Source organism: Sminthopsis crassicaudata, chromosome 2, assembly GCF_048593235.1.
Source record: "Sminthopsis crassicaudata isolate SCR6 chromosome 2, ASM4859323v1, whole genome shotgun sequence".
NCBI classification, from domain to species: Eukaryota; Metazoa; Chordata; class Mammalia; order Dasyuromorphia; family Dasyuridae; genus Sminthopsis; species Sminthopsis crassicaudata.
The window spans coordinates 312,436,769-312,450,040 of record NC_133618.1 but is presented as its reverse complement, the minus strand read 5'-3'; the positions used below and the strand labels follow the sequence as shown (position 1 = coordinate 312,450,040).

General features: G+C 34.6%; 1 protein-coding gene across 2 annotated transcripts in view; it reads left to right on the top strand.

The window, feature by feature from the left end:
- IFT43 (intraflagellar transport 43) overlaps positions 1-13,272 on the top strand; it is a 117,057-nt gene that overhangs the window by 36,359 nt on the left and 67,426 nt on the right. For both annotated transcript variants that reach the window (XM_074289950.1, XM_074289951.1), the window contains exon 3: positions 3,002-3,066. In XM_074289950.1, coding sequence (XP_074146051.1) covers positions 3,002-3,066 — 65 coding nt within the window. The remainder of the gene's footprint in view (positions 1-3,001; positions 3,067-13,272) is intronic.

Below are 13,272 nucleotides of genomic sequence, written 5' to 3'. Positions count from 1 at the left end.
CCTTTGCTTGAAGATTTTCAATGACAAGGAACCATTACTGTGAACTTCACTTGCCTTATTTCTAAAAAGAAGGGGGTCAGACTAAGTAATTTCTAAGATTCCAATATGAAATGCCTTCCGGGGCTGCTCATTCCACTGTTGGATAGTTTCAGTTGCTAAAGAAGTTTTTCCTTACATCAAGCCTAAACTTATCTTTGTAACTTTTGTCTGTTGTTCCTAGTTATATTGCTTTTTTTTTCACATGCTTCCTTGTTTTGTTTGCTGATTATTTCATATGTGCAAATCTTATTTTTCCATCTAAATTGTAAAATCTTCAAGATTAGGTTCCATTTATTTTTCTTTATCCTCCTCAGGAAGCAAACTGAATTGAGTCTAATATAGGTGTTCTCTACATATGATCAATGCTGAGTGATTCTTCCCTTTTTACACTGTTTAGAAATATTGGATGGATTTAGAGTGATAAAATTTTGTATATTTTGTAATTAGTATGATTCTCAGATGTCATTGAGTCTAAATGCCCAAATTTTGGAACTTTTTTTTAATGCTAAGTTTAAATCTGCCTCTTTTTCAGCTTCTAGCCATTTTTTACTCTCTTTCTTATGCTTTCATTCTCATCCACTTGACAAATATTGATCTTTTTGTGTGTGTGTTTCTAAAAGACAAAAGATAAGTTGATTTTAGTTTATATGATTCTTTGGATTGCTCCAAGATTTTTTTTTAATCTCATTTTATAGATAGGGCTGTCCAAAGGCCAGAGAAATGATTTGCCCAAGTTACACAAGTGATTAGGGATAGAACTGAGATATGAACCCAGATCTCCTGATTCCTCCTTCTAGTCTTTTTTTTTTTTTTTTTTTCCCAGTGTACCAGACTAGAATTGAGGTAGTTCAGAGCTTCTTGTTTGAGATTTGACAGACTTTCTACTGTAGCCTTTGCAAAAGGATTAAATATGGCATTTTAGGATATTCTTAGTATTACATAAGTTTCCATCTCTAAAGAAGGAGAATTATATTTTTGCTGCCTTTCTTTATAGTGTACTGGTATCATTTTATTTATGACTTTACTGGATCTTCACAATACCCAAGTAATATCATTTCCATTATACAGATAAGGACACTGAGGCTCAGAGGACTTTTCCCATATTAAATAAATAATAAGTGACAGAATCAGGACTTCTATTTAATTTCTATTTCAAACTTTCCATATTGCTTTAAATGGAAAGTATAAAAAATGTTGTGACACTTTGAAAAATAATTCTCAGAAAAAAGTTGTAGAATAGGTTAAAAAGTAAGATTTTGTTTTGGGAAAAATATTTGCATCAAGCATCTCATTAAAAAAAACTCTCAAACCTAATTTTCCATAATTTATAGAAAATTAATGCATTTCTCCAAAGTTTAACTGTCAAATCAAAGGCTATAAAGAAACAGTATTCAAGAGAATAAATTCAAAATCTCAGCAACTAGAAGAAAAATGTTTCTGATCATGAATAAGAAGAGAAATCCAAATTATAACAACTCTGAGGTATCATCTCAAACCTATTATATTAGCAAGCATATTGAAAGAAGGAAATAATATAGGCAGGACTACACTACTATTTCCACTACTGCAGTAGGACTTCCTACTGAAGGAAGGTAAACTAATACAGGGAACTTTTGGAGGAGCCTTGAATTAGACCTGCCAATATGAAAATCAATTTGGAGTCATGCAAAACAAGACCACTAACTGTTTGTACTCTTAGTTCCATAACTAGGCTTTTAATTCAAAGAGGTTAATGATAAAAAGGTGACATGTTTCAGAATATTCATAGAAATATTTTTTTGTTATAGGACAAAAGTGTAAACAAAGTATATATGCCCATTAATTGGGGAGGATAACTAAACAAATTGTGACATGTGAATGTAATGAAGTTTTGTGAGCTATAACTAATCAATAAACAGTTAATAAACATGCCTACCATGTGCCAGGCAGTGCTAAGCTCTGAGGGTACAAAAATAAGAAAAAAGACACTGCCTTCCCTCAAGGAGTTTACAATTTAACGAATATCAAACATGAGAAAACATGAGAAAACTAATATGAACTAATGTACAGAACAGAACCAGGGGAAAAAATATATTGAATAGTTTCCATAGTGTAAATGAAGTGGAATTTAGCTTAAATACAAAAGGTATCAAAAATTGGTTCCAGGTAACTGCTGTGAAAATACATTTCTTCTCTGTTAAGGAATAGTAAACCATAAATGGAGATGTTATTTAGTCTTTTCAAGCCTCAACCAGATAGATTTGCTTAACTTGTTTTTGTTTTTATTATTTGGTAAAAGGGAAAGTTGAGGGTTGTTGGGAAGTGATTCTATATTTAAAGCTTTTGCTTTCATCAATAAAGCATTTTTTTAAACTTAGTAAATTTTGAGTAATTTATAGGAAATTTCAGTGAACTTAACATTTCAACGCATTAGTGTTATTGACATTTATAAAACAATGAAAATAGTGATGAAATTTAAATTTCTTAGAAGACAAAATTAATATTCTTACTGTTTTTGTTATTTAATTTACTATTAATTTTTTACTAATTTACTATTAATATTCTACCAATTCAATCTTGGTTATAAAATAAATAATAAAAAATATGAAGCTACCTTTTTTTGCCTCTGTATTGGTAATTTTACTAATACCCCCCCATTCAATTAGATATTATTCATAATCACTGAATATTTTTAATTCTTATGTTCTGAAGTCTTCATTGGGTTTCCCAGCCATTCCATTGCAATTTATTATTTTCTGCCTAAATAATCAGTATGAGCCAACTATAGTTCATGACAACATTTCTCTGTGAATTTATAATAAAAGCATATTTTGAAGATGGGTGAGAATCTTGATAGTTAACAAATTCTTCATCCAGAAGACATGGTTTTGGTTCCATCAGTCACAGGCAAACACAATATTATTAGAATCAAGCTCTATATAAATATGTTGTTTGTCTTCTTCTTTTCCCCCCCTCTTTACAGGGCCCCCCACCAAAACCAGCCCGACGACAAGGAGGATGGGCAGATGATTCTGTGAAAATCTCAAAGTGAGTAACCAAAATTTTTAAAGTGAGAATTGTTGGGTTTTTTTGTTTGTTTGTTTTTTGTCTTGGCAAATTTGTCCTTTTGGATATATATCCCCAAAACACAAATATGAAAGGATATCGAATGTGCTTAATGGCCAAATAATGGTCAATGAATCCTGCCATGGGACTTCTCAGTGCACAGAGTATTCTATTAGCAAAGAAAGTTTTTGTGCTCCTAAATGACCAGGAAGTTATGTCAGGGAGGCCAGGACCAGTTAGGTGCCAGGAGAAGCTTTGTCCCTGGTCCTTGTTGGGTTGGGGGGGGTTTGATACGTGGCAGGGGGTTGATAAGTGGGGGGGATGTGGCATGTTGGAATAGGGAAGAAAGCTGTATCAGGAAAGCTGAGCCCAAGCAGCCTCCTAGGGGCTGATTTGTCTTCTTCTAGGTAAAGTTTTCCAATGTTAAATATAAGAGGAAAGAAGTTTGTGAAAAACTGGTTCTATCACATGTGTTAGTCAACTGATATTTTACATTTAAGATAAATACCTGCCATAAGCTTCAGATAGAATATTATAATACTCATAATAGCATTTATATGTTACTTTAAGATTTGCAAAGCACTTTTAAACAATTTTATTTTATCCTCAAAACAACCATTGGAGATAGCTGCTATAATTATCCCCATTTTATAGTTGGGGAAACAGACAGCAAAGGTAAAGAGATTGGCTTTGTGTCACAAACCTAGTTTGAAGCCAGATTTGAACCACGGAAATATGTGTGTGTCAGGAAGACTCTAAGTCCAGTTCTCTGTCTGCTATCCTCCCTAATTGCTCCATAAATTAAATTACAACAAAATGCAGAAATTTGGAGTGCTGTGAATAAATTCACTTACCTGGGCAGTATGCTTTCCAAGGATGTCCACAGAGATGATGAGGTTGATGCTCACATTATCAGAGCTATCTCAGCAGTTGGAAGGCTCCACCTGAAAGTATGGGAGAGAAATATGGCCTACCAAAATGAAGGTCTACAGAGCCATTGTGCTGGCTTGTGTGCCTATGAAACCTGAACCGTCTATCAGCGCCAAGCCACTGAATCGCTTCCATTTGAATTGTCTTAAGAGGATTCTGCAGATCACCTGGCAGGAGAAGGTACCAGACACTGAGGTCATTTCTCAAGCTGAAGTGCCAAGCATCCAAATAGGAGACTGTTTTAAATGAAAAAAAGATACAGCTTTATTTTGAATGTTGGAGTTTTTCTTCACAGCTAGTTTATATTGGAGAATGTGTCATTTGATGCTCATAGTAGAAATAGAAGAAATTGAGACATTTATTCTTAGAAGTGTCAGTGCCCCATCAAATGAGGTATTTGGAACTAAGCTAGTATTATGTTTCTTCTTTGCTTCTAGGAGTAGAATTTATCTATGTTATAGTCATCATTTTGTCCAGAAGTTCTTAATTTCAGGTCTATGAACTTGTTGCATAAAATAATCTGATAAATGTATTTCATTAGAGTCAACTGATTTTGTAATCCTATGTATTTTATCATTTGCATTTATTCTTTAGGCTTCACCAGATGCCAAAGGAGCTCATGACACAAAAGGGGTTAAGATCTTCAGCCTAGCTCTCTATGTTGAGAAAGCTATATAGACTTGCTATGAATCAGGACAATAGGGAGTGGTTGCCAAAGATTTTGTTCTTGACCCTATTCCTAATTTATTATCCTTATCCCTCATGCAAAAACAAATTCGGATTTTCATGTTTCTGAAAAGGGGATGTTAGTAAATAACAATCATGAAGTCATAGAGTAACAGCATATAACTCTTCCCCAAGATATGAATCATAACTACCATATCTTCACAGGTGGCTATTTAGCTTCAGATTGAAGACATCCAGTGTTTTTAAAAAATATTTTTAAATTTTATTTTATTATAACTTTTTTTTGACAGTATATATGCATGGGTAATTTTTTTTTACAACATTAACCCTTGCACTCACTTATGTTCTGATTTTTCCCTTCCTTTCCTCTGCCCTGAAGATATCCAGTATTAAGGAATACATGACCTCCTGTTCTAAACTCATCCCATTGGATTTCATTGAAGAACAGAAGAATCTTAACAAGGAGAATTGTTTACAGAGAATGAATTAATAACAGATTTTTTTTTCAGTCATGTAATTCTTTTTAAAAATCTTCAGTAGTATTTTATTTTTTCATATACGTGCAGAGATCTTTTCAACATTCATTTTTGTAAGACTTTGTGTTTCAAATTTTCTCCCGCTCTTTCTTCCCTTCCCCAAAGACAGCAAGCAATCTGATATGGATTAAAGATGTGAAATTCTTTTAAATATATTTCCATATTTGTCATATTGTGCAAGAAAAATCAGACCAAAAGGGAAACATGAGAAAGAAAAGGCAAACAAAACAAAAAAAGGATCAAAATACTATACTTTGATCCTTATTTTAGTCTCTATAATTCTCTCTTTGCATGCGGTTGGCATTTTCCTTCTCAAATCTAATAGAATTGCCTTGAGTCACCATATTGTTGAGAAGAGCCAAGCCCATCACAGTTGATCATATAGTATTGTTGTTATTGTGTTAAATGTTCTCTTGATTATACTTACTTCACTCAGCATCAGTTCATGTAAATCTTCCCAGACTTTTCTGAAATAAGCCTGGTAATGATTTCTTATAGAACAATAATATTCCATTACTTTCATATATCATAACTTATTCACCCATTCCCCAATTGGTGCGTATCCTCTCAATTTCCAGTTCCTTGCACTACAAAAAAGTGATGCCACAAATATTTTTTCACATGTGAATCCTTTTCCCTCTATTATGATCTTTTCAGGATTCAGATCCAGTAGTGATACTGCTGGATAGAAGGGTATGCATATTTCTATAGGCCTTTAGACATAGTTCCAGATTGCTCTCCAGAATGGTTGGATCAGTTCACATCTCCACCAATAATGTATTAATTATCCCAGTTTCCCCACATCCCTTTCAACATCCTTCATTATCTTAGCCAATTTGAGAGGTGTGAAGTGGTACCTCAGCGTTGTTTTAAGTTGTATTTCTCTAATCCATACTGATTTAGAGCATTTTTTTTCATGTTGGTCACATAATTCTAGAAAATAATGCCATAAAATATTTGAACTCTTCTATTCTGACTCATCACCTTCACTGATGCTAGAATTTTGACAATAGGCACTATCCTGAACAAACAGGGATTGGTTGGAGCTAATTTTTTTCCACAGTTCTTTGGGATTTATTGATAATTGAAAAATATATTTAATCAAAACAAAGCAAATAAAACTGTTTAGTTTTAGTTTTAGTTCAATCATCATCATAACACTTATATACCATTTTAAAGTTTGCTGAGCATTTTATACATATTACTATTTTTTTATCCTCAGAAAAACCAGGAGATAGATGCTATTATTATCCCCTTTTTGCAGATGAGGAAACTGAGGCATATAGAAGTTAAGTGACATCCTCAGGATTACCCAGCTGATAGGAGCCTGAGACCTATTTTGAGTTCAGGATTTCTTGACTTCAGTTGTTTTGTGTCTTTGATGTCAACTAGCCATCATACTGAGTGTTGACTTTAAAATATGTATAATTGGCTAAAGTTCGGTGTGTCTGGTTGGCAGTCAGCTCTTCCCCGAGGCTCCTAGTAGCTAGAGCATGCTCAGAGGCCTAGTAAAGCCATCTAGGCAGACAGGCTAATAACGCAGGTGGAGGGTAACTGATGGGCCTTACACCCATTGGTGAGGTAGGGGGGTATCTAGCCCTACATGTAAAAATTTCCCTCAGGAAGAATCTGTGGAAAAAAAAAAAACAATTTATCTCAATAGCCACGAAGGCAGATGGACGTGACTCAACAACAAGAGATTTAACTTTAAGATCACCTAGTCTGACGTACTCATTTTACAGTGATGGGGAACCAAGGACTTTAGAGAAGGAGTAAAGAGACTTGTCCAAAATCATATAGGTAGGTAGCAGCACAGGCAAGATTTGAACCCAGGTCCTCTGATTCCAAACTGGCTGCACTTTACATTGAACCTCTTGCTGTCTTTAATTTCTTTGCTATTAGAACACTGAATGGCTTTATCATGCTAGAGAAAAATCATTATGAAATAAAGGTAATAAAACATTTTTTGCTATCATATTTGAAATGTATACTTTGTATCATTTAGGTTAAGGATTCTTTACCTGGGTCTGTGAATTTATTTATAAAAATTAAAAAAAAAACTTATTTTAATATAATTAGTTCCCTTTGGAAAACTGTGGTCTATTTTATATGTTTAAAAACCTCATTCTGAAGAAGGGCTCTGCAGGCTTCACCAGACTGATAAAGGGAGTCTGTCATTTAAAGTTAGTGCTTTTGGTCAGTTGTTGTCCGTTGTTCTCAAAGCGGACCAAAATGACGTCACTGTGTCAGAGCCAAATTACCGTGTGTCTGACCAATACGGGCTCAAAATGCTCTGCCACAGATTAGACACAAAGAGTCCCTATGAACATTTGGGGTACATTCTCTAACTTTGTGCATCTTGCATTTCTTCTGAGCTGGTTCAGTTCTTTCTCTGCTAACCCATAAGTTCTGTAAGGGCAAGGTCTATGTCTTTTTTTTTTTTTTAAACTATTCATTGATATATTATATACTGTTATAGAAATACATATATAAATGTAAACATTTGAATTATTTACATCTGGTATAAATAATATACAGCTGGCATTTATATAGTACTTCATATAATACTTTGCATCTGTATTATCTCTTTTTTTTATTTTATTTTATAATTATAACATTTTTTTGACAGTACATATGCATGGGTAATTTTTTACAACATTATCCCTTGCACTTACTTCTATTCAGATTTTTTCCCTTCCTCCCCCAACCCCCTCCCCCAGATGGCAGGCAGTCTTATACATGTTAAATATATTACAGTATATTCTAGATACAATATATGTGTGTAGAACCGAATTTTTTGTTGCACAGGAAGACTTGGATTCAGAAGGTAAAAATAACAGTTTACATTCATTTCCCAGTGTTCCTTTTCTGGATGTAGCTGCTTCTGTCCATCATTAATCAATTGGAATTGGATTAGCTCTTCTCTATGTTGAAGAAATCCACTTCCATCAGCATACATCCTCGTACAGTATCATTGTTGAAGTGTATAGTGATCTTCTGGTTCTGCTCGTTTCACTCAGCATCAGTTGATGTAAGTCTCTCCAAGCCTCTCTGTATTTCTCCTGTTGGTCATTTCTTATAGAACAATAATATTCCATAACATTCATATACCACAATTTACCCAACCATTCTCCAATTGATGGACATCCATTCATCTTCCAGCTGCTAGCCACTATGAAAAGGGCTGCCACAAACATTTTGGCACATACAGGTCCCTTTCCCTTCTTTAGTAGTTCCTTGGGGTATAAGCCCAGTAGTAGTATGGCTGGGTCAAAGGGTATGCACATTTTGATAACTTTTTGGGCATAATTCCAGATTGCTCTCCAGAATGGTTGGATTCTTTCACAACTCCACCAACAATGCATCAGTGTCCCAGTTTTCCCACAGCCCCTCCAACATTCATCGTTATTTGTTCCTGTCATCTTAGCCAATCTGACAGGTGTGTAATGATACCTCAGAGTTGTCTTAATTTGCATTTCTCTGATCAATAGTGATTTGGAACACTCTTTCATATGAGTGGAAATAGTTTTAATTTCGTCATCTGAAAATTGTCTGTTCATATCCTTTGACCATTTATCAATTGGAGAATGGCTTGATTTCTTATAAATTAAAGTCAATTCTCTGTATATTTTGGAGATGAGGCCTTTATCAGAACCTTTAACTGTAAAAATTTTTCCCAATTTGTTACTTCCCTTCTAATCTTGTTTGCATTAATTTTGTTTGTGCAGAAACTTTTTAATTTGGTATAATCAAAATGTTCTATTTTGTGATCAATAATGGTCTCTCGTTCTCCCTTGGACACAAACTCCTTCCTCCTCCACAAGTCTGAGAGGTAAACCATCCCATGTTCCTCCAATTTATTTATGATTTTGTTCTTTATGCCTAAATCTTGGACCCATTTTGATCTAATCTTAGTATGTGGTGTTAAGTGTGGGTCCATGCCTAGTTTCTGCCATACTAATTTCCAGTTTTCCCAGCAGTTTTTGTCAAATAATGAATTCTTATCCCAAAATTTGGGATCTTTGGGTTTGTCAAAGATTAGATTGCTATTTTTATTCACTATCTTGCCCTGTGAACCTAACCTATGCCACTGATCAACTAGTCTATTTCTTAGCCAATACCAAATGGTTTTGGTGACTGTTGCTATATAATATAGCTTTAAATCAGGTACACTTAGACCACCTTCCTCTGACTTTTTTTTCATTAGTTCCCTTGCAATTCTCAACCTTTTATTCTTCCATATGAATTTTGTTGTTATTTTTTCTAGGTCATTAAAATAGTTTCTTGGGAGTCTGATTGGTATAGCACCAAATAAATAGATTAGTTTGGGGAGTATTGTCATCTTTATTATATTCGCTCGGCCTATCCAAGAACACTGAATGTCTTTCCAATTATTTAAATCTGACTTTATTTTTGTGGCAAGTGTTTTGTAATTTTGCTCATATAATTCCTGACTCTCCTTTGGTAGATATATTCCCAAATATTTTATACTATCGACTGTTATTTTGAATGGAATTTCTCTTTGTATCTCTTGCTGTTGGATTGTGTTGGTAATGTATAAAAATCCTGAGGATTTATGTGGATTTATTTTGTATCCTGCGACTTTGCTAAAATTCTGAATTATTTCTAATAGCTTTTTAGCAGAGTCTTTGGGGTTCTCTAAGTATACCATCATGTCATCGGTCTATGTCTTTTTTACACTTCCTATTTCCCTAGGATCTAGCACTGTGCTCTGGGCAGAGTATGTGCTTAAGAAATGTTTGTTAAATTGGTTTAGTTTGGGATTTTGGGGGTGGGGATTCCTTCTTTTCTTTGCTCCCCCAACTACTGTTAACCTTGTATTATCTGGGACAACTAGGTGGTACAATGAAGAAAGCACTCACCTCAAAGTCAGAAAGAACTGAGTTCAAATATAGTTTCAGATTCTTACTAGCTGTGTAACCATGGGCAAGTTACCTAACCCCAGGTACTTCCAAAAACAAACCAAAAAAAAAAAAAAAAAGTTTCACCTGCTCAGTATCCTGTTGCTTCCCTTTTTTTTTTTTTTTTTTTTTTTTTTATTCCATCATAGTTCTGAGTCTTTAGTCTTCCTAACACTATTATTTCTGGTAGCCCAGTAGATAGGGCCACTAGGTGTCGTTATAGCGCAGAGTCCTGGCCTGAAGTCAGGAAGACTCTTCTCCGTGAGTTCAAATCCGGCCTCAGACATTTACTAGCTGTGTGACCTTGAACAAGTCACTTCCCCTTTTTGCCTCAGTTTCCTCATCTGTAAGGAGAGCTAGAGAAGGAAATGGCAAATTACTCCAGTATCTCTGCCAAGAAAACCCCAGGAATTGGACATGACTGAAAAATGACTAAACAAAAGCACAGTATGTAGATAGAGTACTCAGGATGTTTAAATCCTCTTTCAGATATCAACAAGTAGATACAACATCCTGTAGCACAACTCTGAAATAAAAAAGACTGAGAGGGTTCTTTTTGTCACTCTGGGGCACTATAAGCCCTGTTTACTAAGTGTGGCTTTTGTGTGAGTGGTGAGGCTGATGAGATTGTGGGACCCTAGGAAAGTCACTTTGCCTCTGAATATCTGTTTCTTCATCTGTAAAATGGTCATAATAATACCTAGCTCTCAGGATTGCTATGAGGATCCATTGAGATGATATGTATAAAAAGCTTTGTAAAACTTAAAGTGATACACATACACTATATCTATGTTTTATATATATATATATATTTATATGTATATGTACATCTATAGAGAGAGACATACACTATAGATGTGTATATAGATGTATAGGTATATAGCTATACTAGCTATTATTATTATGATCCTCATTTGTATAATATCTTTAGTCATATGTTCTTTTAATTTTGTGAATAGACTCTTGCAATCTGAGCTCTTGAATAGCCACCTCAGGTTCTTTAGATTCTTGCTCTTTTTTTTTTCTTCTTAGGATTATATAGAAAATGCTTTATCATTTTCTTTACAGAAAACTTGCTATTTGTTATCCTTTTTAAATCCATTAACTAGAGACTGTTTGAACCCACAAAAGCACCCTGACCTAAGTTACTGGAGACAGCTACTGGGAATTTTGGTTTGGGTCCTCAATCCACTTGTCTTTCGGTTCCAGTCATCCAGGTCTTGTTATGGGATCCACTCAAGCCTGTGCTTAAGGTTCCCTTGTGTTTTGGTTTCATCCAAACTTTATTGAATACATATATATATATTGTTTATATAGTTATAGCTATCTTGCTACCTTTGTCTTAACAAAATTGCTTATTTATGTACTTATGGGTGTTATCTGTTGTTGTTCAGTTGTTTTTGCCATGTCCAACTCTTCATTTAGAGTTTTCTTGACAAAGATACTGTAGTACTTTGTCAGTTCCTTCTCCATCCAGCTCATTTTATAGTTGAGGAAACTAAGGCAAACAGGATAAAGTGACTTGCCCAGGTTGAATGAGCCTAGAGGCCAGATTAGAACTCAGGAAGATGATTCTTCTTGACTGTGCACTGTGACACATGTAATGCTTCCAGAATCTGAATAGGGAGCCACTCCACCTTTCCAGTTTGTTCTCCTTTACCACACAACCTAATAAATTGCTTTCTAAAACTAAAGATTTTGGAGTTTGTTTTCAGAAATTAACCTTTTTCATAATTAAATCATTGGAATTTTATTTTAAAAATTCTCCCATTCATTTTGAGCTGTCTTCTTTTTTAGAAGGTCCTAAGATAGAAGAAGTCCTAGTGTGGAGTAAATGGGCTGCCTTGGGATAGTGCAGATAATGGCTTCCCTATCACCAGAACTCCACAGGTGAGGCCAGAATAGCCACTGGTCAGATCTGTGGTGGAGGGGATGCCTCCTTAAGTATGGGGTGATGATGGTTATCCCTTCCAACTCTGAGATTCACTAACTTTCTATCATAATAATATCAACCAAAATAATTAGCATTTATATTGAAATCCAAGTTTGCAAAGCATTTTACTACATATGTTAAAATTATGTACATTTGATCCTTACAACCCTGTGAGATGGGTATTTACTATTATTTTATAGCTGAAGAAACTGAGGCAGACAAAAATTGACTTGCCCAGCATCTCACAGGTAGTATCTGAGGCAGTATCTGAACTTGGATCTTGCTGAAACCAGGGTTCTACCCAATGCATTACTTAGATAGGCACTTAGAGGGAAAGAACAGAGCTGAGATAAAGCCTCTTTACATTTTTTAGCTCATCTCAGTTTTATTATTATTTTTCTCATTTTACTCATTTTCACTCTTTCTTTTCTCTTTGGTATTTTATCCAAATCCTGATTCTTTTGATTCTGATTTCCCTTTCTCTTCCAAGTGGCAAATGGAAAAAGACAGAAAAGGAGTTTTTTGTCAATAGGGCCAAACTGTTTTAGCGATAATTCCTCAACCTTTTTCTGTAGAGTCTCCAAACACCTTCCAGTCTTTCTCTTGAAGGCAGAAATCAGTTTTTTTAAAACAATAATCTTTATATTTTTCCAAATACATGAAAAGATAGTTTTCAACATTGATCCTTACAAAACCTTGTGTTCCAAATTTTTCTCCCTCCCTCTCTCACTTCTCCCCTCCCCTAGACAATAAGTAATCTAATATGGATTAAACATGTGTAGTTTTAGAAGAACTGGTTCTTCTAAATATATTTCCACATTTATCATGCTGCACAAGAAAAATCAGATCAAACGGGGAGAGAAATGAGAAAGAAAAAAGCAAGCGGACAACAATAAAAAAGATGAACATATTATGATGTGATCTATCTTCAGACCTTATAATCCTCTTTCTGGATGGAGATGACTCTCTTCATCACAAGTCTATTGGAGTTGGCTCAAATCACCTCATTGTTGAAAAGAGTCACCTCCGTCAGAATTGTTTATCACATAATCATGTTGTTGCTGTGTACAATGTTCTGTTGGTTTTTACCCACTTCACTTAGTATCCATTCATTTAAGTCTCTCCAGACTTAAATTCTGTTGATCATTTCTTATAGAACAATATTATGTTCATATACCAT